The following is a 24,655-nucleotide window of genomic DNA, read 5'->3' as shown; positions in this document are numbered from 1 at the left end:
TCTTCATGGGGTAGGACTTGTATCTGATCCTCTTATAAGCCCTGATGCATCTTTAAGCTTCTAGCATCCCTGTGAAGGAAGGCATCATCACCCCCAGTCTACAGACCAGGAGCTGAGTCTGCTGAATGAATTGCTTGAAGGCAGACAGAGAGTTGGTGGCAGAGCTGAGAACTGAGCTCCGGCATCCTCAGTCCCCTGCCCACCATTCTTTTCTTGGTCTGTTGCATTCAATGGCAGTGGTCTGGTCTCAGCTGTGGCTTCTGAAAACTGCTCCATGCTGTTAACCAGGCCTCGCCTGGCAACAGTTGGGTGGGAGCCATGTTTTACCAAGCCTGGAGTACACTCCCTTCCTAGCGTGGAGAAGGAGCTGAGTGCATCCAGCTGTGAGTGGCTGACTGGGGAAATCCCTGTGGTTGTACAACAGGGTAGGCTCTGAAAAGCTCTTGCCAGCAAAGTGTTGTGGTTGGGATGCAAGTGGTCTCTGGGTATTGCCAGAAGGGCTGGAGTGGCAGTGGGGTGAGCCAATGCTCATTTAGCTCTTCGGGAGCAGTTTGCTTGTGAAAAGTGGCTGGCCCCCCACTGCTGTCCACTTGAAGGAGCCAGTATCACAGTGGAGGGTAGCAGGGGGAGGGAGCCTCACCCTTGTGACTGAGAGTTTTGCTCTAGCCTTTCTGATCACACAAGGCAAGGCTACAGTGGGCCCACTGATTTCAGCAGGCTGGCTCAGCCCAGGGGTGGGGGGTCAGAGAAGGGTTCGAACTGCTCTTTGGGGGTGTGCTAGCACATGTACCCAGCACAGTCAGAGGAGGATGCTTGCTAATTGGCTCTGGATGCCTCCTGCATGTGGACTGGGGGTTACTATGGATATCTTTCCTGCAATGCCAGCTGCCTGAGCTGCTGTCCCAGAGCGCTTGTTAATGGTGGTAATAAAAATATTACCTCCTTTCCAGGAATTGTAGGGCAGATCGGAAAGGGTGGAGAAGCAAACAACTTGCTCTTCTGGGGGGTACCAGGAGGGGCCAGCAGAGGTAGCCAGAAGCTCTGGACCAGCCTGGGCTTGAAAGTAAATGTAGTGAATGATGGGGAGAAGGATGTGTTTGCAGGTAGCCTCCACTCATCTTACACTGTGATGTGGCTCTGTGCTACTGGCCTGGGCTGTACAAGGCACAGTGACATGGGGCATTTGGGGCTGTGTTTCAGGAGGAGCAGGGGCAATGGACAGAGTCTGACAGTTCCTCCTGCCTGAGGAGTCTCAGATCCAGCCCTAAAGGGAAGGCTCCAGTGTTAGTTTCCCCAGCGCCTGTTATGGCCCCTCCCAAAGCAGGTCACCTGCTAGTTGGGCCATCTCAGTCCTTGCTGCTGATAGCTGCATTTGCTGTAGTTAGTTTCATATTTGTGCCTCATTGGCCAGACTGAGTGGGGAACCCCTGGACAACAAGGTTTGGATGAGGCTTGGCTCAGGGTCAGGAGCTGCTTTTCCCCAGGGTCCTCAATGCTTTTGCTTGGGGATCCAGCCTGCCACAGTGCCTCTGTTGTACAATGGCCTCCTGCTCCCAGTACAGCAGTACCACCTATCCTGCTTGGAGTCATCCTCAGCAATGGCTGCAGACCAGAGGAAACCTGTGCTGATTTCCTGGATGGGCCCAGCCCCTACTCTTGTCTTGTCTAGCTTGGCTGGCAGAAGTGGGCTTGCACAGAGGCAGGACCTCTGGCGGTCATCTAGTCCAACCCCCTGCTCAAGCTAGATCATCCCAGCCAAAGCTTTGTCTAGCCAGGTCTTAGAAACCTCCAAGGATAGAGATTCCACAACCACTCTGGGTAACCTGCTCCAATGTTTTACTATCCTCCTAGTGAGAATTTTTTTCCTAAGATCTAACCTAAACTTCCCTTGCTGCAACTTGAACCCATTGCTCTTTGTTCTGTCATCTGCCACCACTGAGAATAGTCTAGCTCCATCCTCTTTTGAACCCCACTTCAGGTAGTTGAAGGCTGCTATTAAATCCCCTCAGTTTCTTCTCTAAATAAGCCCAGTTCTCTCAGTCTCTCCTTATAAGTCATGTTTCTCATCCCCTAAACCATTTTTTTTGCTCTGTGCTGGACTCTCTCCAATTTGTCCACATCCTTCTTGTAGTGGGGAGGGCAGGGGGTGGACATGACAAAGCTGGACACAGTACTCCAGATGTGACCTCACCAGTGCTAAAAAAGGGAAATAATCACTTCCCTTGACCAGTTGGCAATACACCTACCAATGCAGCTCAGTATGCTATTAGCCTTCTTGGCAACAAGGGCACACTGCTGGCTCATTGTCCACTGTAACCCCCAGGTCCTTTTCTGCAGAGCTGCTGCCCAGCCAGTCATCCCCCAGTCTGTACTGGTGCATGGGATTTTTCCATCTTAAGAGCAGGACTTTGCACTTGTAATTGTTGAACCTCATGAGATGTCTTTTGGCTCAATCCTCCAATTTGTCCAAGTCACTCTGAATCCTAGCCCTACCCTTCAGTGTATCTACTGCTCCCCACAGCTTGGTATCATCTACAGACTTGCTGAGGGTACACTCTATGCTATCTTCCAGCCACTAGCCCCAGACACCCAGGCTGGGTGCAGGAGAAAGGAGCAGGGGTAGCAGGTGACAATTGCCCATTGGGTCCCTGTTTCACAGAGTTTTGTCCATTTCCCCAGGGCAGATTGGTGAGTCAGGCCTCCCCAGGAGCTGTGTGGTGTGCCAGTAATGGATATTTCTTCTGTGAGGACTGAGGTATGCACCATTCCAGCCCCCATGCTCACATGAAGCAGGGGTAGTAACCGTGCATGAACACTACCAGCAGAGTACACACTTACGCTGAACACCATTTGGATCAGACCTGTTTTCCCTGGGTTCACCGCGTGATGTAGATGCACCTGTTTAGTGTGGCATGGGCAGTGTCCTAGCCCAAGTGGTTCTTCTTGCAGGTAGCTGGTGGCCACTAGAAACTCTCCCACACTGAACTGCTTCTAGGAATGGTGGGAGAGGTACCCAGACAGCATTACCTCTGCACTGGCTTAGATCCCTTCCAGTGTGGAGTCACATTGCAGCAGAGGGAGCTCTGGGGCAGCCTGCCTGAAGGGTGGCCTCCAAACCATGCAGAATCATAGAAAACTAGGGCTGAAAGGGATCTCCAGAGGTCAAGGTCATCTAGTCCATCCCCATGCCTGAGGTGGGATCATCCCTATCCAAACCATCCCAGACAAGTCCTTGTCTAAGCTGTTCTTAAAACTATACAATCAACTCTGTCAGACAATGACAATTTATATTTCCCAAAAACACCAAAAGCACCTTAACTCACCCCAGGTAAACCAGATGGATGATGGTCTGTCCTTCTGCTGCAAAGGGTGTTAATATGCACTCGAGATTCAAGAAAGATGGCCAACCCCCAAGTACAGTGGAAGGCAGAATTCCTTCTTCCCCCACAATCTGTACCAATCTGACCATGGGGTAAAATTTCTTCCTGACCCCAAATGTGGTGATTGGTCTGACCCTGAGCAGAGGGACAAGACACTCTAGCCAGGAACCTCCAGGTTTTAATCCCAGCAGGAGCATTAGCACACCCCAGTCACAATCCCCAGCCTCAGCTGCAGCCAATGTCTATGAGGAAGGCAAAAACAATCCCTAACACATGCACCTGCCTTGTGGGGAGGGGAGGAATGTCACATGATAACCAGCACAAAAATGAAGTGAAGGCATCTTACAGCTCCCTAAAACCCAGCTCCCGACTGTAACTCTAAAAATGGGTTTTAGGTGGGAAGGTATTCCCAAGGGTGGGCTCATGTCTAAGCCAGGTGTGTCCACCTGGGGCAGACAGAAGAAGTCCTGGTCTCTAATGCAGCCCTGGTGCTGTGTACAGGGACCCTGTGACTGGGCAAACTGACCCTCACAGGAGCGGCTGAGCTCACCCCATCAAAATGCTCTGATGTACACCTCTCCAATTGCTCCTGGGCAGGGATTTGCACGTGTTCTGTTGCTCTTCCCCACTCCATTGCTCCAACCATGTACCTTCTAGCCACATTCAACACTATGGGTTGTGACAGCACGAAGGAGCTCAACAGGCAAGAGCCTATGTAGAGCGAATGTGTGACCCTGCAGCAGCAGAGGAGAAAGCGCTTACGTAGCTGTGGAGGGATCGGCCATGCAGGTGAAAAGAAAGCGAGAGCATGGGAGGGAGGGGGGTGGCCATGCTGGGGGGAGCCAGCTGCAGATCTGCAGGCAGGCTGGCGTGGAAGGGGTTATCTCCCTAGCAGGGAACTCCAGTAAGCCAGCGTGAGTCTGGCAGTGTCTTTGGGTGCTGTGTATGCGGCGGGGAATGGGCTAGCATCTTGATAGCTGCAGCAGTTCGGAGGAAGGCGAGTGCATCTCCTTCTTCTTCTGCCTTCCCTAATGGCTGGACGGAGAAGACTGTCTTAACTCTGAGGGGTTTTTAATCCTCTCCTCTCTCCCAAGGTGCAGTCCCTCTGTGTATTCCCTTTCCTCTTGTACGGTTGCTTTCCTGGACGATTTTTCATGCTCTGCTAACTGCTGCTGCATTCCTGGCCCGCGCGAGCCTTGCTGCCTCATGAAGATTTATGAAACTGCAGTAATAAACTGTGTTTGAAAGATCTTTATGATAATTCCCATCGAGCTCCTGGCAAGGGGAATCCATGCAGCCCCTGGTGCCGTCCCGCTGGGGGCCCTCGCTTCCCAGCACGTCTCTCAGGGCAGTGGTGCATCAGGACGCAGTGGCTTTTTTGGTGTGGTCCTCAGCCACATCCTTTCTGGGTGAGGAGGACAGGGAGATGTAAAGGGACTACAAAGCCTGAACAGCTCCCTCAGAGTCAGAGTTTCTTTCTCTTGCTTTGGGAGAACGGGGCTGGCTTGCACGCCTTGCATTTCAGTAGGTCTCGCTGGAGAGGCGGGTACGACTGTGTCCTCAGCCCACGTCCCATAGAACTGTGGGGTGTGGCTCCATGGAGCAGAGACCCCTTCACCAGCTGATGGGGAAGATGCATGGATGAATCAGCACAGAGCGCCGGAGCTTTCTTGAGCCACCATCTGCCCAGGAAAAGGGCCTCAACTGAGACGCTGGGATCTTCTTTGGGATTGCTGCTGTTGTGGGGATTCTGCAGCCTGCCAAGGAACCATCTTCTGTTTTGCTGGAGGAGTGTGGGGGGGTGGGACCCCCTGCCCCAGGAAGGTGGGCTTAGACACTCAGAGGCTGTCTGTCCATCCTTGGGAGCAGCAACGTCCCTCTGCAGCGTGTTCACCAGCGTGGAGGCATCCCGTGCTAACAGAAGGGTAAGCGAGTGATGCTGGGAAGGGCGACAGTCTGCTCACTAATAGGGGTGTCCCAGGAGAGTGAGAGTGAGAGGCTGGAGCTGTCACCCATGTTTCCATGCAGGTTAACTCCTCCTATGATGGTGCCCCAATAAGCAGGGTGCAGAGAGGGTCAGCTTCCTCCTGCAGCACCCACACTGAGTGTCTGCCAGTAGCTGGGGACCCATTCTAAGCAGATGGTGCCCACAAAGCCACCAACCCAGTAGGATAGGAGATGAGGGATTGTGAGTACTACCCCAGCCCTCTTGCTTGTATGCTCTCTGCCTGCTGAGTTGGGTCAGGGCAGTCATGGGAGACACTCCCAGGACAAAGCTCAGTGGTTATGGGAGACGAGGTGGACAGTGCGTCAGGGGTGCCTTTCCTTCTGTGTCAGTACAGAGGTGGCAGGGCTCCCAAGCCAATGGAGCTGGCATCTTTGGGAGGAGGCTTGTGGCCCAGATCCTAGACTGTTTGTGGGTCTTAAGGAGGCTCACAGGCTGGTATGCAAGAACAGGAGTGGGAAGGCAGCCTGTGAATCTGGCATGAATGACTGGTGCCTCCTGAATCTGGGGGGCACCCGCAGAAGCCACCAATGGAGATGCCCTGTCAGGGGAGGGCACCAGCCCTACTGACAGCATCAGTGTTGGCCGTCAGGGGGACACTTGCACTTCCATGCACCCCCTACCAGTAGCCTATGGAGTTTGGGATGTAACTCTGGGTAGGCAGCAGTGTCCTGCCTCCCAAAGTACCCTGCTCAGGGAGGCTCCCTCTATGCCCATGGGCAGGAGCACAGATGAGTTCTCCTGATGCTTTCTGCCTGGCAGATCCTCTGCGGCGCCCATATGAGTGCTTGGAGATCTTCTGCAACCTGGGTGTTTGGCTTCAGGCTCTGTTCCTATCAATGAGAACTAGAGGCTAGGTTGGCAGGGGGCACAGTGGGAAGGTGTGGGCATGAAGACCCTGAAGCATCAGTGTTGGGGAAGCTTGTGTCGGGGCTGGGTTAGTCGGGGGGACGGGAGGGTTTGGCCACAAGGAGCCTGTGTTCAGGAGGAGAACCATGGTGAGGACTGGGCATTATAGAAGGAGCACCCCACCCCAGGAAGGGATTGGCAGAGTACTGCAGGCCCTTGGGTGTGAGTGAAGCTGAGACGAGCGCTTTTTCTCATCAGGGTCTGTGGGGAGGGGTGAGGGTTGTCTTCCCCTGTGCTGCTAGGGGGTCATGAGCTAGATGTCTGTGCCTGGGGCTGATTCTCAAGGGTTTCTCATGCTTAAAGCCAGCGTTGGAGTGTTTCCCCCACCCTGCCTGTCCCTGAGGCTCTGCTCCCAGCTTTGGGGGCTCAGGGCAGCAAGGGGTTAAAGCCAGCCAGGACTTCTTTCACCCAGCTCTGCAAACCTGCAGTGCTGGTGACCTGCAGCTGGGGCCAGGCTGGAAGCAGGGAGTTTCCTATGTGCATCTCAGTAGGGCTGTGCCCAGGGAATTGCTTCTGGCCTGGAGGATGCAGGACTTCACACCTGCTGCCCATGACACTGACAGCACAGGGGGCTGAAATGTCAGTGGCTTCTTCCCACCCTGGGGCTTTGCTCTTGTTTGGCAGTCCATTTTCTGTGGAGCAGAGCGAAAATGCATCCCTCCTCTGAGCCCCAGGGTGCCCAGAGTGCCCTACATGCCAGACCCTTGCTCTTTTCCTGTGGGTGTTGCCTCCTCCTCTTTGTCATCTTTCCTGATGCAAGTCATCGGGGCTCCATTTGAGGGTCCCAGGTCTAGGCGCCACATGGCAACATGGCAGGAAGAAAAGGTGGTCCATACACTCTGTGTGATTCTCCTTCTGAGGTTCAGCACTGCTCAGTCACTGGGATGGTTGTGGCTGCATGGGGCACCTGGGCTCCATGCTCCTCCCAGATGCTGGAAGGGTTAAGTTGTGCTGGGAGCACTCTTGCTTGGAGCCCTCCTCTTTGCCTTCTCAGCCAAGGAGAAACATTCCCTATCAAACTTTTTTGGTGTAATTGCTGTTGGGGTGGCATGCTATGCCCAGCCAACACATTGCCATGGAAAGCAGCAGGCCCTCAGCCTGGGCAGGGTGCCATCCCCATGTGGCACGGAGGGTAGTAGAGAGATGTTGGCAGTGGAGCAAGTGGGAGAGGTTCATGGCAAGGCTGCTGTCCTGAGATGCAGGGGGAGGTGGAGGGACCTATGTGACCCTCCTCCAGCCCTCAACTGTGCCTTGCTCAGCAGCCCACTCCTTGGCTGTAAGACCCCCCCTTGCTGGAGACTCTCCCATCCCCATGACCTACTTGGAACCAGCCCCAGGAAGCACTTAACAAAGGAATGCACTTGAATCTGTTGCTTTCTCCCCCTTGCTGAAATGCGGCCACCTCTAAGGTGGCGCATGGCGGAGGTTTCCACTGCCTCATTGCCATGGTGCCTGTCAGCCTGGAGGGAAAGAAAGAGAAATTCTGCAGGGTGGGGAGGATATAGGTCAGCAGAATATAATTACCCCAATTGGAATTTGGCCAGGAAATGAGGATCAACACCCTTACTCTCAGTGGCCTGTCCCAGATGGATTAACATCTTCCTCAAAGGCTGGCATCACCAGCACTCACGGTGGTCTCCCATCCACACACAGACCCAGCCTGATCTTGCTCTGCTTGGGAGAGGTGAAAGCCTCACAGAGAGCAAGACAAGCCTCTGTCATTACAGAGATCTTTCTGTTTGGGGTGCACTGACTTTAGTCCATGCAGGCAACTGGCTACAGGGAGAAGCATGGGGGAGGAGCAGGTAGGCTTGGGACAGGGGCTTGCTGCCTGCTACCTGCAGCTAAAGCTCGTGCTCAGATACCCAAGGGGGTATTTCCCCTTCCACATACTCTGTCTTTGGGATGAGGGTGGCTGATGGGAGGAGAGGCCCAGAGATTAGAACCAGCAGGCCCATGCCGCCCTGCTGGAAACCCCCACCCTCATGCTTTGCCCGCAGCTGCTCCTCTAATTGCCACACTGGCAGGATTCCAGGCCATGGACCAGGAGGTTAATTGCACCGAAGCACCTTCTCTGCACTTAGTCCCTGCTGGAGCCCATGTTGGGTTTGCAGGGAGATGGTGTGTGGGGAGGGCAGGAAGTCGGTGCCGGCCCCCTCTTCCCTCCCAACCACAGGAAGCGTAGCTCTGACCCAAGTGTGCACCGTGCTGGGCGCTCTAAATCATTCCCTTTAGTAGTTGGGAGAGAGACAGCGAGCTGGCGCGTTCCACCATCAGAGCATGTAATTAGGGAGCTGGGCTGTGCATGCTGATGGGCTAGAGGAGGGGGGTTGAAGGGAGCTTGGAACGGGGCCTCTTGTCTCCCCAGAGCAGTCACACGCTAGAGCAGGCAGAGGCGTCCAGCACTGCAGCATAAGCCTGCCCTATCGCCAGCCAAGGAAGGCAGGGGCAGGGGAGGCTGCTGCTCCATTGCAGTGCACCAGCACCCCCACCCCCTCAGCTTTCTCTGCCTGCCCCTGTCCAGTGCTGTGCTGCAGACCTCCTCCCTGCCTGATGAAGGGTAGAAGGACTGTTTGCAGAAATGGCAGCCCTCAGCAGCACAGCTTGGCAGGACTCGCCTAGCTCTGGGCTTCGTGCATGCTCATTTGTGGTCTCACATGCTCCCACTCCAGCCAGGTTCTGCTCTCACTCAAGAGGCTGCATGCTGGAAGGGCTGGCAGAGACACCTGGGCTCTCCTCCCTGCAGTGCCACTGACTGGCTATGTGGTCTCAGGGCAAGTTGCCTCCCGCCTCTGAGCCCCTGGTTTCCTATAGGTGAAACTGAGATACGATCCCTGCCAGCCCAGAGTGTTGGTGAACCAGGTGGTGTCTGTCTGGACACAACACCTCGAGGTGATTGATAAGTGACTGTCCCAGTGGCTGACCACCCTGGGCAGTATCACCAGAGGCAGGTATTAGGTACATCCTCTAATGGCTCTTTTGAATCAAATCTACCCTTTCCCCACCCCATACCCCTTCAGGATCCAGCCCCTGCCAGTCTCTTAAACTGTACTTTGATTGCTTAGTGTAGGGCCTTCGGTGTGGGCCTAGACATTGTTTAAAAGTGCCCCCCCCCCCAAATGCTTTCATGGCTCCATGTAGGCTAAGGAAAAGGAGTCAGGACTCCTGGGTTCTGCTCTGTGACTGAAGGGCCCTCTCCCCGCTTGTCTGTCTGTCAGAAGGCCCTGGCAATGCCTCCCTGCCTCCTAGGCAGGTCATGATATCTGAAAGTGTTCATCACCCCCATGTCTAGAGAGAGGCTGGTGTGGAGATCAGTAATGGTGTCACAGGCTGGATGCTTCTGCCTGGGATGTGTTTGTGGTGTCTAATGATGAGGAGGCAGTGGCTAGGTGCAACAGCCAGTGAACCCCTTTTGTGTCAGGGAAGTACTCCTTCCATACAAGACTTCCAGTGAGGGGCCAGCATTAGGGATACTCTCAAATCCAGGCTACCACGTTCCTCCCAGCACAACTGGGACTGATGTTCCAGCATAGCAGGTACTAGTGGGCTGGCTCCAGTCCTGCCCAGGTCTCATGTCAACCCCACATGGGGACACATTTCATAGATTTCATAGACATTTGGGCTGGAAGGGACCCTGGAAGATGGAGTCCAGCCCCCTGCCCCAGGGGCAGGAAGTCAGGAGGGATCATAGGATCCCAGCAAGATAAGCGTCCAAATGTGTCTTAAAGGCATTCAAAGTGGGTGCTTGAACCGCCTCTGGCAGCAGTCTATTCCAAACCTTGGGGGTTTGGACAGTAAAGAAGTTCTTCCTTATGTCCAGCCTGAATCGGTCACAGTGGAGTTTGTGACTGTTCGATCTTGTCGTCCCTTGGGGGGTCCAGTGAACAGTTGTTCTCCCAGATCCTGATGAGCACCCCTGATAAATTTATAGGTGGCCATGAGATCACCCCTGAGCCTGCGCTTTTCCAGGCTGAATAGCCCCATTGCTCTCAGCCTGTCATCATAAGGTCTGTTTTCCTGACCTCTGATCATGCACATGGCTCTTCTCTGCACCCTCTCAAGCTTCTGCACATCCTTTTCATAGAATCACAGAATCAATGAGTCGGAAGGGACCTAGACAGATCATCGAGTCCGACCCCCTGCCATGGGCAGGAATGAGCACTGGGGGTGGGAGGGGTCATAAGACCCCAGCCAGGTGCCTGTCCAGTCTCCTCTTGAAGATTTCCAGGGAAGCTGAGAGCACCACCTCTCTGGGAAGCCCATTCCAGGCTCTGGCCACCCTTACAGTGAAGTAGTTCTTCCTAATATCTAACCTAAACCTATCCTCCCTCAGCTTGTGGCCATTGTTCTTGGTGACCCCAAGGGGGACCCTGGTGAACAGACTTTCCCCGAGTCCCTGCTGCTGGCCTCTGATAAGGTTGTAGGCAGCCACAAGATCCCCCCTCAGTCTCCTCTTGTGGAGACTGAAGAGATTCAGGTCCCTCAGCCTCTTCTCATAGGGCTGGCCATGGAGGCCCTCAACCATACGAGTGGCCTCCTCTGGACCCTCTCCAGGTTCTCCACGTCCCTCTTGAAGTGCGGCGCCCAGAACTGGACACAGTACTTCAGCTGCGGCCTGACTAGCACCGCATAGATGGGGAGCAAGACCTCTCTGGACCTGTTAGTGATGCCCCTGTTGATGCACGATAGGGTGCGGTTGGCTCTGCCTATTGCTTCATCACATTGATGACTCATATTCATCCTGGAGTCAATCCTGACTCCAAGATCCCTCTCTGCCTCTGTGCTGCCGAGAGGGTCAGCCCCCAACTTATAACCATAATGCTGGTTCCCTCTCCCCAGGTGCAGCACCCTGCACTTGTCCTTGTTGAACTGCATCCTGTTCAGGTCCGCTCACTTCTCCAACCTATCCAGGTCTGCCTGGATGCGGTCCCTACCTGCCGGTGTGTTCACTTTACCCCACAGCTTGGTGGCATCAGCGAACTTGAACAGGGTGCTTTCCACACCCTTGTCCAGGTTGCTGATGAAGATGTTGAACAGCACCAGCCCAAGGACCGAGCCCTGGGGTACTCCGCTGCCCACACTCTCCCAAGTCAACATTTGCTGGAGAAAGTGCAAAGTCAGAGGGATGATAATGGTTATGGGGCCCTTCCTTCTGCCTTGGCACAGCACTGGTCTCTAGGCATATATCATCATGGAGCACTGGGCAGTGGGCAGTCCAATCCATTGGAGGAAGGCAGGAAAGCATAGCTTTGACTTGGCTATAGAGGGGCACTAAAGCTCCTGGGGATTTCTCAGTACAGACTCCATTGTGCTTCTAAATCTGTTAAGCTGGAGAAGTCTGGAAAACTCTGTCACATCTCAGAGCAGTGAGTCAGAGCACTGACCTCCATCTCCTAGCCCAGTTCCAGTCCAGGCAATTCCCCAGCAGTTTGATACTGGAGACACTAAGGTCAAAGTTGATTCTCACAGAAGCCTGTGGGAGATGGAGTCCCCATTGGATTTTCCCACTGGAGTGTGTAATAGGCCAAAGCTGCCTCCTGCAGCCATGGCTTGGAGCTACTGTCACCAGGCTTCAGATCAGACACCAGCTGACCAGGTGACCCTTGGCTTTCCAAGGCCAGGCTCTCAGGGCAGCTGTGTTGGCATTGCTGAGGCGCTCTCATGAGCAGCTGGGTGGAGAGACAGTTGCACAGATATCTTCTGACAAAACCACAACCCTGACATTTTCTGTACAGCCTGGGCTGAGGCAGCCACAAGGCAGAAGGCACCCGGAGCGGAGGTACGCTGCTGTTGGCCCAGGCTGGCTGCTTAGACGTTTCCTTCAGGGCTGCTTTCCCACCAATGTGCTCATAACCCTTCAGGGAAAATCCAGGGCGCAGACTGTCTGCTTAACTCACACTGGACTGATGTGTCCTGAAACAGGCAGGATCAGCTGGGCATGTGGGGCAGGGCATTGGGAGGGAAGCAGGGAGCACTGCACCCTGCAGTGGGCAAGTGTCTTGGGCAGAGCAGGGGAAGGTCAGCTGTAATAGAGATGGCAGGACATGGGAGGATAGTGCAAGGTTGCTAGGGAAGCAGGTGGTGGATGTAGTGGGGACAGCAGCATGTGTGGAGGAAAACCAGCCTGAAGTGAGAGGCTGCTGCTCTGGAGGTGGAAGGTGGCTGGCACATGCCTGATCCCTCTGGGTTTGTCAGTAACTCTGCTAGTCTGGTAGGTGCTATTTGGTACAAGCCCCCCATGAATACTTAGGGCAGGGGCAGTAGCAGGGTGTTTGTTAGGTATTGGCCATTCTTCTCCCAGTGATCATCCATAGGTTTGCCTGTGCACATGTGGCCAGATTCTTTTTTGCCACCCGGGTCAAACCTAGGTCCATGATATCCTCAAGCCTCCTAGGCTCCCCAGCAAGGGGAGTAGGGATTGGAGTGGGCTCCATGGTCCCAAACTGTCTTCTTACTGTCCATGGCAACAAAACACCCTCCTTCCCCTCCATGGTATCTGCCTAGTGCCTACTCTCTGCACTGAGATAGTATCAGGGCAATTAATATAGTACAGCTAACTAGTTAGGAACCTAGTTGTCTTTTTCCCTGTCAACACCAAAACACCCCTTTTATTTTTAAGTTGAGATGTTTAGCTAGGACTTCTCCCCTAGCCACCTGCCTATTCATGGTGCTGCAAGATGGCAGCACTAAAGTTCTCTGTGCTTCCACAGCGGGACAACAGGTCCCTCCATGCCTGCTTCAGGACATGACTTGAAGCTCATGGCATTCCTGGATCTTAACAATTGCACGGCAGAAACCCAGGATATGCTGAGAGAAGCAGCACAGGAGAAACCATGTAAGCTTCTAGATTTCTCAATGACTGGGCGATCCAGGGAAGTTCACAGTAGCTCACCAACATGATTCAAGTAATGTTAGAGCTCTCTGTTGCTGAGTCTTGTCACCAACACAGATAAATCTATATGCCTGCAGCCAAAACACGGAGTCCATTGGAGCTAAGTTAGATTGCAGGCCAGCAAGAGCTTACCTTCCCCAGGAAGGATTCCAGATTTCATTATGCCTCATAAAGTCCAGGCTGACCCAAGATGTCATGAACAACGTGTCTTAAACACCGGGGACATGGCTTCATGCCCCTTTGCAACATGTTTTGATGGGCTTCACCTCTGCTTCATGCAAGAGGGGTTGAAATCAATAGATCTGCCAAGCAGTCACCTTATGGATGTTCCAGTTCTGGTCCTGCAATGAAGTTCCCTCTTTGCTAAATCCATGGAAAGATCTTCTTTGAGTATGCAAGGGTGTACACTTCTCCACCTCACTACCTACCCAGGCCCTGGGAAGGGACGTGTCCCTTCAGCACTGGATACCTCATCAAAAAACACCTGCCAGCTCAGGGCCAATGTGTTCCCCTCCAAACAGCTCATCTGCATGTAGCAAAGCATTTCTGCTACTGGTTCAGGGATGGGCAAGCCAGGTGCTACCAGATGGCATCACATGTGCATTACATCAGCAGAGAGGCAGAAGCCAGGTTATCTCTGCTGTCAGGAGGCCAGTTGTAGTCATCATGCCCTGTCCTTGCATCTTAAGAATGCTTCAGCAGAGCCCCGAGAAGACAGTGCTTGGAGGAGATTCCAGTCTGGGCTTGCTGTCAGATGCCTTTCTCAGCCCCTGCATGCCAGGACTGATGTAGGGCCATCATCCCAAACCCCATAGTACCCAGCGTCTTGTTAAGTCTGGGACCAGATACTGGACTGATGATCATGATAGCCCTGGTACAGGCTGGGCAGTTCTGATATTTGAATCTGATAACTCTCACAGTGCAACTTCTAGGTCCTTTATCTGTAGCAGCAGCCTTGCTGAGTAATGGACAGCTTCTACTCCCAGATCTAGCACTGCAACCTCTGACAGCCTGGACGCTCCCCAGAGGGCATCGCTTGGCAGAGGCAGTCAGCCGAAGCTCAGAACATTCTGTTCCAGGACTCGGTTGATACATTTACAAGATGCTTCTCTTTGGTGGAGGCTTCCAGATCGGTGGCTAGTTTTGGCTGGGTGGTGTCTGTCAGCATTGCAGTAGGACCTCTCTTACTCACCTCCTACAAACAGGTAACAACTTGAGAGTCACCTAGAACAAATCCATGTGGACAGTCAAAGACCCAAAGAGCAGTTACTTATCTAAAGTAAGTACAGTTCTTTGAGAGGTGCCATCCACTTGGATTCCCCTACCCCTTCTCCTTTCCCATGAGCAATCTTTGGGAATTCTGTGTTCCTGAAGGAACTCTTGGGTTGTGGTGCCTGCTCTGCCTTCTGTGCCTTTGCATGAGGAAACACACGTATATTTAGGGCATAGGTATGACTCCACCAGATGTCAACTTAATCTCCCACACATGTACATGTCTTGGGGAATTCATTTGGATAACGTATCTCAGAGAGCCATAGTCACGGAGACCTACTAACCATTCTTTGCCAACATCCTTGTAGTCGGGTTCTTGCTTATCCCAGACCATCTGCAGCCCACACCAAGCCTGGCAGCCTGAGGAAGGTTTGAGGTAGGAGGAGTCCTGTGCTCATCTGGTTGTCCCTATTGTAGTATCAATGGCCTTGGCAGTTCCATCTGCTTCAATAAGGGTGAACCACCCCTACACCCACCTGCACTGTATTCAGCTCAGAAGGGATCTGGAACCTGGGAAACTCACTAAGGATGTAGCTGGAGCCAGGGACACAGAAGGCATGATCCTGGCATCTCAGTTCCCTCCCCCCAGCAGGCTGGGATTGTCCCTCACACAGGCTGAGATGGAGCCAAGGACATGGGTAACAGGAGGGGAAGGAGATGGGTGCAAAGTCCCATCCTGATGGGAAGGGGGCAATGGAGGAAGTTGGGGTAGATGAGGTAGGTGATGGGCTTCCCTGCAGAAATACACAGGCACTGCAGCCTGGAGCCAGCCCCTTTCCCAAGGCAGATCCATCACTGGCCAGGCCAGTAAATGGCCTGGCTGGGCCTTGCTAGACCCTCCAAAAGAGTCTCCTCTTTCAAACACTGACTGGAGAGGGCAAGCATGGCCTCTCAGGTTGCCACAGTTTCTGCTTCACCCTGCCCAAAGCCTGGACCTTCCCTGCCCCCCTGTCCCAGCTTAGTTCCTAGTGACAGCTTTAATGAGGTATCAGAGAACAGGGAGGGGCTGCACTGCAGACTTGATGTCATTGAGTGGCTTGGAGTCAGGGCACTGCTATCCCATGCCACTTGAACAGGGAAGGCTGCTGTGTGGTAATAGAGTGAGTCCTTCAGTAGCCAGCCAGGTGGAAGGAAGAGTTCAGACACTGTGACAAACATATCTTATGGGAGAGGTTCCATGGAGGATGAATTGGGGGAAGCCAGGTCCTGAAAGAAAGCAGTTTACCAGGGTAGTAAAGACATGGGAAATGGCTCCAGCTCCATTTCAGGTACCTCCCATGAATGGTGGCATTTAGCAAAGGTTTCTTCAGCAAATTGCTTATAGTGGCTAGTAGCCCTGAGTTCCTCTTCCAGCACCCTGCCTGGTCCATGCCCTGCACTGGCTTCCCTTTAAACCTGGGCTGCCACAAGAGCCAGGAATGAGGTATAAGATGTATAAGATGCATTTCTATGGAGTGAACTTCCTGTAGCACCTTCTGTTGAAGGATCTGAGCTGTTCAGTTGAAATGGACATTATCCCTGTTTTACAGGTGGGCAAACTTTGGCACGGAGAAGGTGTTGAGTGACTTGCCTGAGATCACAGAGGAGGCTGGTGGAAGAGGGCCCATAAGTCTTATCTTCCATCTTTTTGCTTCAGCCCATTTTGTTAGCAAGAGAATTAGAGCTTCATTGATGTATGACTCACGCTCAGTTCACTGGAGGACAGAGCTGGCTTGTCAGAGAGTTGGGCCTGGTTGTCTCTGAAGAAAAACAGAGCCTTGAGATAGGAAGGGAAGTCCTGTGGTGGAAGCCTCAATGGCGAATTGATTAATTCCTGGCTTGGATGAAGACTTTCTGCATGTCTTTGGGCAGATCACCCAGGCTCTGTTCAGGCCTGGCATGAACAGAAACTAAGGTTCATACTTGAATACTACTCTTATTCTCCTTACATGCTTGTTCCCCATCCATGACATGGTAACAATGCTTCCTTCTCAGCCTGCACCCATCTGGTCCATTTAGACTGGAATCTCTTTGGAACAGTCTCTTCCTTGGTTTGTATAGCCTGCACCAAGTGCAGTAAATCCTCATTCAAGTGGAGCCTTTAGGGTATGTGTATACTGTGGGGGCTATATCTCTTCACAGGGATGCATCTGGATATACCTGTCCACCTGCTCCTACCTTGCATGCTCCAAAGTTGGCAAATCAGCAGTGAGGCCATTCCAGAGATGTCCCCACCATGGTCAGTTCTCTAGGTTTGTCTCCAGTGTACTTGAGAGCAGGTGTTGGGGATGACCGTGGAGCAGCTTGACCAGCATATTTCTGGTCTTGAACGAGTGGATAGAGCAGCTGGACCAGCATATTTCTGGTTCTGGAGTGAATGGGTGGAGTTAACCTGGGGACATCCCAGCTGGAACCCACTGCCACTAAGATGTAGACATGCTTAAGTTCTTACCACTGTCGTACAATGAAGGGTGATGATCGCACTTCCTCTGCGTTGTCCTACATTAATAACAAAGCAAGTTGTTATAAAGCTAATATGTCAGGCTGGTAAATAATTAAGGAGAGAGGGAAAATCTTCCCTGACTTAGTTAACAGGAAAGGGAAGGGGGGGAAAAAAAACAAAGGATGTAGATGAATAATGAATCAAGGTTAAGTAGCTAACAAGAACGCAAAGCCTTAATGGGACAAATTCCTAGGATGAGAATGTTGCAAGTAGCCAGAATAGTCCATGCACTGGGCAAGTAGCAAAGACATCTCATGGCCTGCTTCCATGTACTCGAATAGTGGCATCTAATGCTTGCCCAGGGCTCCTTTGGGTTCAGCTCCTGACACCAAGAGCTTTAAAGAGGCCCTCCAAAGCAGCTTTCTGCAGCCAAGATCTCCTTTTATAACTAGTGGGATTGTTCTTTGTCTGGCTGAGTAAGCTGTGGGGGGAGGTGGAAGGTGTCAGAGTCGCCTCAGCACATGGAAAATTTAAAAGGCCATTCTTGAATTGGCCAAGGGGAGACGGAGCCCGAGCTGCACTCCTCTTCCAAGCACCAGGAAAGCTACAGGCATTCGCAGCATGTGGGGACTTCTAATCATTAATTACCGCTTGCATTGTGTACTCTCGGCACAACTTCAGTGGAAATTAAAATTGCGATGTGCAGCTAATAAATTATCCATGTCTGCAGGCTGGGCAAACCTTTCCCTTTTTCTTTTGCTGCTTTCCATCTGATTGCCTCTCTTTCCCCACATCTTATCATCCTTCCAAGGGCCACAGAGCTGACAGGTGGGCTACAGGTGCCAAGCACTAGCCTAGGAAGTGCTACCTGGTTGTGACCACTCTGCCACAAGGCTCCTTGTGTGATCTTGGGAAAGTCACTTTGCTGTCCCCCAAGCCTCACATTTGTCCCCATCAATAAAAATGAGTTTGTTGATACTTTCCTCCCTTGCTGGGAGTTTGTAAGCATTATGAGAGTTTGGAAAGGATCTGGGTTTCTGTAGAGCTTTGGAAGGAAATTATTTGAGAGAAGGAAATGTATTATAATAGGCCTAACAAGCAGTTTCTGCACCCAGGGCTGCAGTGGTGGCTGGGGCAGCAGCCGGGCCAGTGGTAGTGGTGGTGGCTGGGCTGGTAACAGCTGCCATTTTTGCACCCCATTGGCACCTGGGGTTTGTGCCCTGCTCACTCACCCCTAGTTCCATTATTGGTTTATGATGATTCCTATTCAGGATGAGGGAGGAAGGCAGAACCAATGGTGTGAGCACTAGCTTGGAGCTCGAGAGATCTGCATTCAGCTCCATACACTGCCACAGGCTCTTGTGGAACAGTGGGCAAGTGTCTTAGCCTCTCTCCTGCTCGGGTCTCCACCTGGGGAACACAACACTGCCCTTACCTCACAGGGAAAAGGCAGTAAAGATTATGAGTGCTTCAGAGATGAGTCACAGGGGCCATATAAGTACCAGAGAAAGATATTATACTGGGAATCCAATCCCTGACCATGATGGATAGATACCGCCCTGACCTATGTGTCATAGGCTGTAGACCGGTGAGTCTTAATTAGAGTGCTGAGGCACCCTGAGGTGTCATGAGATTTTTTTTAGGGTCCTGTGCAATATTAGCACTGTTAGGTCTGCAGACAAGTACACATAATTCACAAGACAAACTCAGAGATTTCCAGCAGGAACCCATACTGTCCAAACCATTCTGACCTGTTGTGGGCTTTCTGAGTTCCTTGCAACAGAAGAATTGCTCTATTTATTATTCTGTAGTCAGAAAATGGGTGAAAGCAAAGATCTGGCATTTTCCCAGGGGTGTTTTAAGTCTAATGAGGGAGGCCTCAAGTCTAAAAAGATTAAGTACCACTGCTCTAGACAGTAGAGATTCTCCTTTAGTGCCAGTTCAGCTGTCTCCACAGAGAAGCTAGAAACTGCATGGCAATAAATAGAACAACCCAGCTCCTCATGCACAAGACCATCCTTTCTCTCTGACAGCAGTTATTTTATCCCAGCTTGAGGTGCCTTGGAGCTGGGGCTTGGCCTATGAGAGAGGGGCTGCCCATTGGAGCTGCAGTTGCAAGTCTGGCATTGGGAGCGAGTAGAGGCTCCTCAAGAAGGGGTACTGTCCCAGCTTGGCCAGACAGAGACTGGCCTGAAAGGGGTGAGAGCAGACCTTTCCTGTGCGTAGGAAGAGCTCTTCCCCGCAGCAGCAGGGGAGCATCCCGCCAGCTCAGTGCCTCTGAGGCAGGGATGTTTTGCTCTGGGGAGAGAGGCAGAAGTTGTTCCTAGTTTGAGATGCCAAGAACCTGCTACTGGCACATGAAGGGAAAAGTCCCTGGGGTGACTGGTTCTGTGGCTAGTGTGGAGGAGCTGTGTCTGCTTGGGAAGAGCAGAGATTTGGACTACACAAGTGCGGGGAGAGAGAGACTGGGCCCTACGTGGGGAAGAAAACTACTGCAGGGAGCTGGCTGGGCACAGGCCCTGGGCAGGCTTTGTGAGATCTAGGCAGGCTGGTTGTGCCTCTGTGCAGTAAGGACATCCCCACACAGGGCACGGAAGTCAAGGGATGCATAAGCTCTATCCTTAGCCTCAGGATGTTGCTGGCGCCGATGGTTGGAAAGGATCCTTCCCACATATTGGCCTGCATTTCATTTTCTTTTTTTGGTTTGTCCATTTGTCTGTGTCCTTCTGTCTGTCTCTGCTCCAGAGCAGCATCCAGGCCTCCGTCCTTTGTGGGTCTCTGACTGTTTTATTTGGTTATTTTATCCTTTTTTTCTTTTGAAGCGACCGTTTAGTATTTTGTTTTGAATGTCATGTCTCCGTGGTTCTGCCTGTCCTGTCCCTGTGTCTGCCCCTCTCTCAGGATGGTGGCCCTGCAGATCCAGTCTTGCCTCTTCCTTCCCTTTCATGGCCCTTGCTGCAATCACCTTCAGGACAGAGCCTTGATTGCAGCCTCAAGCCCCTGCCCGCCTCTCCAGGCCTGTATTTTTACCCCCACCCACCCCTGCACGGCCCCCTTCTCCATGAGCCTGAAATCAATCCATCTCCTTCTCCCACATCCCTGTTCAGACCTGAGGCTCCGTGACCCAGTTCTGGGGCTGAATGAGTAGGAGAGAGAGAGAGAGAGAGAGAGAGTAGGTGGGAGAAGTGCCAATTCCCTGGCGAAGCTGTCATCTCATCAGTGAGGACAAACCCAGGGCATGCCAATTTTTCCGGTGGTTTCTATTTGAGGAGCAATTTAAACAGACGCCATCAAACATTTGAGCCCTGGTTTTAAAACTCACTTCCATTGCCGGCTTTAAAAAATCCCCCTCAGAAGTTTAAATGATCCCCTTCTTGAGTCATTTGTCCTTGCTGTGTGACAAACAGCGTCTCCCTCCCTCCCTCCCAGTGCACGCACCTCTCTGTTTCCCCATCTGCCCTGCTGGATGCTGAGCATTAAATCTTCCCTGATGTATATGCCTTTGGACGTCCTTTGGATGATCTAGCCCCCACGGCGAGGGCTGAGGCCTTAGGAATCTGGCCCTAAGCCCCCAGCCTTAGCAGAGAGCTAGGCAAGGCATTTTATTCCCAGTCAGCTTGGACTCTATATTTTCTTGATGTCATTTGGTGCCTGCTGGCTGGTAGTGAATGTACCCAATACATCATGAGATACTTACCAACCTGGGGATGCTTCTTCATGAGATGCCATGCTTGGTCTCGACTGCTTTACAGTGCCCCTTTAAATATCTCCTGGGCCAGCGAGTGGATCCATAAACTACAGTACCCTGCACAGTCAAGAACCATGCCCCCATGCAGGTCATTCAGGATCCTCCCCATCTGCTGTCCCCACCCTGAGGACCCTTTATGTCCTGTGATAGCACTGGAAAAACCTATGAGATGGCTTCTGGGATCTGTTGCCTCAGTTGAGTGGCTGAAATCCCAGCTCCTGTTAGACCAGGCTCAGATCCTTCCAGCCCCGTCATGAATTGCTGGGCTCATTGGTATCCATTTCTTTCATTGCAGGAGTTGAGCACCTAGATTAAGGGTGAGGGAAACAGAGCCAGAGAGTGCACTGGGAGGAGCCTAGGCTTTGCCAGGGACAGGGGATTCAGGTAGTAACCAGGTCCCTCCCATCCAATGCAGTCACCCCCTTGCTTCAGCTCATCCCAGCCCCAACCCAACCACTCCACAGTAGACCAGTCATGGCTGGGGTCCCCCTTCAACCCAGCCTGTCCTCCAAGTCATGGCAAGGAGTGGCCGACAGGGCCAGTGGCAAGGTCCCTGACCCCTGCTCTGCTTTCTCCTCCCACCCTGTGTAGATCCCGAGAGGACTAGCACACACATGATCTCAGCGGACGATGCAGAGTACCCACGGGAGTACAGGACCCTGGGCAACGGGACCCGGCGTTTCTCCAATGTAGGGCTGGTGCACACCTCAGAGCGCCGGCACACGGTGATCGCCGCCCAGAGCCTGGAGGCCCTGACCGGACTCCAGAAGTCAGAGATGGAGCGTAAGCGGGATGCCTTCATGGACCACCTGAAGAGCAAGTACCCACAGCATGCCCTGGCAATCCGTGGGCAGCAGGAGAGAATGCGGGATCAGGTAAGAGGCACTCTTCAGTCAGGGGTTCTCCCAACCCATGCAGCTTTTCCAGATGCTCCAGGGGCTCTAGCCCAGGGGTGGGGGATGGGGAGTCACATGGAATATAAATAGGCTGATAGGCTTGGGTTGGCATTTGCTCCTTCCCTACTTCCCCAGGGTGTGAGTACACTTGGCATGTCATGGTGGCACATGTAGGTGGGGAATGGGCCTTAGGGGAAATACACTGGAGACTGACTGGCCCTTCGTGTGGAAAGCCTGGGGGCGTACAAGGGGAGATGTGATTTCTGGGGTGGCTAGTATGTCCTGGAGTGGGAATGGATGTGGTGGGGGCAAGGGGTATGCATGATTCAACTTCCCTGGGGGCTAGCAGCTATACAAGAGAAGAGGATGGATTTCCCTTCCCCAGAAGTAGGAAGGGTTAGGGGCAAGCCACACCCACTTCCCCCCAGCCCTTATTGAATCTCAAGCCCAGAGATGGAATTGGGCTAGGCCAAGGTTCAGAGAGAGGCTAAATGGACCTAATGCTGATGGCTAGGACAGTCCCTGCCTCTACCCCTCTGCCTCAGGGGGTTGAAATGAAGGTGCACGGTATATCTAGGCTCTTCCTGGGGCTAAAACCCCTGCTCTGGGCCTCCCCCAGGTCTGTAAGTCCTGCTCTGCTCAACATTTCTCACCTGCCCTGTCTCACTCAATGCAAAGGTTCACAAGGCGACAGAGACCCTCAGTGCATACATCACACTGGCATATCTTTCCCCATTCACAAGCTCCCTGGCCCCATGACAAACCCCCGAATGCCTCTCTGGACATGCCTCTAACCAAGCAATTTTATTAGCCTTCTCTTGCTGGTTAAGCACCCTTCTCTAGTGCAAGGTCAGAAGCATGAGATAGGCAGTGGAGGTGGTGCTGGCTGTAACTCTGCATCTGCACATATGTTTGTTTATAGCACATTAGTTTCCCAAGGGGTTCAAATCCTGATCCTCAGAAGAGCTCAGCTCCCACCTAGGCACTGAGATAAGAACCAGATTTTTCCCAAGAGCTCAGTATCCAGTATGCATCTGACATGCTGGGCTCTTAGTTCTGAGCATAAAGTTATAGCAGTTTGGCCCCATGGATTTATGTGATTATACTGTACAGTAGAGACCAATACTTAGCTTTTACCCTTATTTGGATGGGCTGTTACCAGGAACCGACTTAAATCAGAACCTTGCAACTGAGCCCTGGTTCTCCACTGAATATGTTGTCAGTTCAGGCATTGTAAAACTGATCATATCGGTGTCAAACCACCTTGTGCTGGCAGAGGGCTTAGATGTGGGTGGATTGTGTGGGATCTGAGCCTGGAGTGGAGGTTTCCCTTGAGCTTGAGCTAGTGGTGTAGACTTGGAGTCTAGATAAACTGGAAGTCCATGTCCCCAACACTGATATCCTAATGGATGGAGTGGAAGAATGACTGGCTCGCCAGTTCAATCCAGTAAGAGAGAGAGCAGGGCCACAACAGGCAATGAAAGGGCAAGCTCCTCTTCCCCAACACATGCACACACAGATGCCACACTGAGCTGTCTAGGTCTTGGCTCCTTGTACATGTGTGTATGGAAGCAGGGTGGTTGGATAGGATTGTGAAGTGGATGTCCATCCTCTGGCATGGGCCTGAGACCCTAGATCCACACCCTGTTGGACAGATCACAGCACCTGAAGTGGGCATGGAGCCTAGGACCTGGATGGAACTAGTCCTGTATCCTGTCGCAAATTCCTAGTGCCCTCGGGCTCAGCCTTGTGTTGCAGGCTCACGTGCTGACATGAGGTCCCTTCTGTGATCCTTTAGGGCTTGAGGGAGCTTCTGGTCCTTGCTGAAGCTCAGGTCTGCAGTGAATGGAAGGATTCTCCTCTCTGCCACAGCCCTACAACACCAGGCTGGTGCTCAGGGGCTGGGTGAAAATTCCCCTAGTTTAGGGCCTGTGTGTGGAGCTCCCTGGAGGTTTTGCTGAAGTGCTACAGCATGGAGCTGTCCAGAGGCAGCCCAGGAAGGACAGCCAAAAGTCAGAGCAGCTGCCCAGGTTCTGTGAGCTGTAACAGGGCCATTCCAGGCCCTGTCCAGCTTGGAAGCACAAAGGTGCTCTGCTCTTCCTCCCCATCCTGAATTGTGCCTGCATGGGCCACTCTTCCTGGAAACACAAGCGAAATTCCTCCCTCAGCTCTGAGGAATGACACTGCTTGGTGGGGCCAGGTGAGAGGAACGCCTGAATTATTTCACAGATCTCTGAGCAGCCACCTGTAGGTGGTTCCTGCTCCTCCACAGCCCTGTGCTAACTCCCCACCACATGACGGTGCTCTCCAGTGCAGAAGGGAAGCCATTTAAAGGATAACACCTCTGTCTGCAGCAGAGGCATGGCCACCCCATTGGGATGTCCAGGGATAGGCCCAGAGCTGTTGTCATGTCTCTGGTGGTACTGCTTCATCCCTCTCCAGTGGTGCTAACCTGGGGAATGCCACAGAAGTTCCCTCCCTTGACAGCCAAGCAATGAGCTTACTAACAGGAGTCATGATGGGCTTCTAAAAGGGCCCCAAGGGGCTTTACAGCCTCACCTCGTGACTTCAGGTATGTGACATAACCCCGGGGGGGCTAGCAGCTATACAAGTGTGAGCAAGTGTATCAGCAGGAGCCTCTGGAATAGCAGCCTGAGGCAGAAGCCACCTTCCTAGGTTCCTTTGTGAGGCCTAATTCTGGGGGGAAAAGCAGGGGCCTGTAGAATCGTGCTCTCTTTCTTCTGCTGCTGCTGCTGAGCTGCCACCCGGAGCCAGCAACAGTGAATGCAGTCTGTGAACAGAGCTATGTTGCTTTGTAGGCAAGAGGAAAGGGGTTAGCCCTGAGAAGGGGAGGACAAGGAGAAAGGGGATCCAGCTGGAGCTTGCAAAGAAAGTGAAGGTATTTCTAGAGTGACTTGTGCTTTCCCACGGAGGCAGCAGGTCTGAGCCTCAGAGCTCCTCCATCCTTAGTAGTCACAATAGCTTTAAGTGGAAAGGCCTAAGATAACAGGTCTGACTCACCCTGTTCCCACCACTGCTGCAGCAGTCCTGCTGTCTGGGAATGAGCTGGGAAGGCAGCTCTGGCTGCAGTAGGATTAGACTGCTCTGCTAGAGACCTAGCATCCAACCCC

At 52.7% G+C, this 24,655-nt stretch overlaps 1 protein-coding gene across 1 annotated transcript in view; it reads left to right on the top strand.

The window, feature by feature from the left end:
* The window catches only part of SRCIN1 (SRC kinase signaling inhibitor 1), a 200,067-nt gene that overhangs the window by 77,392 nt on the left and 98,020 nt on the right, over positions 1-24,655 (top strand). Inside the window, exon 2 of the mRNA XM_019550251.1 lies at positions 21,220-21,503. Within this exon, the coding sequence (XP_019405796.1) occupies positions 21,243-21,503 (261 nt within the window). The 5' untranslated portion in view covers positions 21,220-21,242. The remainder of the gene's footprint in view (positions 1-21,219; positions 21,504-24,655) is intronic.

Source organism: Crocodylus porosus, unplaced genomic scaffold (assembly GCF_001723895.1).
Source record: "Crocodylus porosus isolate Cpor-Errol unplaced genomic scaffold, CroPor_comp1, whole genome shotgun sequence".
Taxonomy (NCBI): domain Eukaryota; kingdom Metazoa; phylum Chordata; order Crocodylia; family Crocodylidae; genus Crocodylus; species Crocodylus porosus.
Note: the sequence above shows the minus strand (reverse complement) of the source record. Positions and strands in the feature narration are given on the sequence as shown.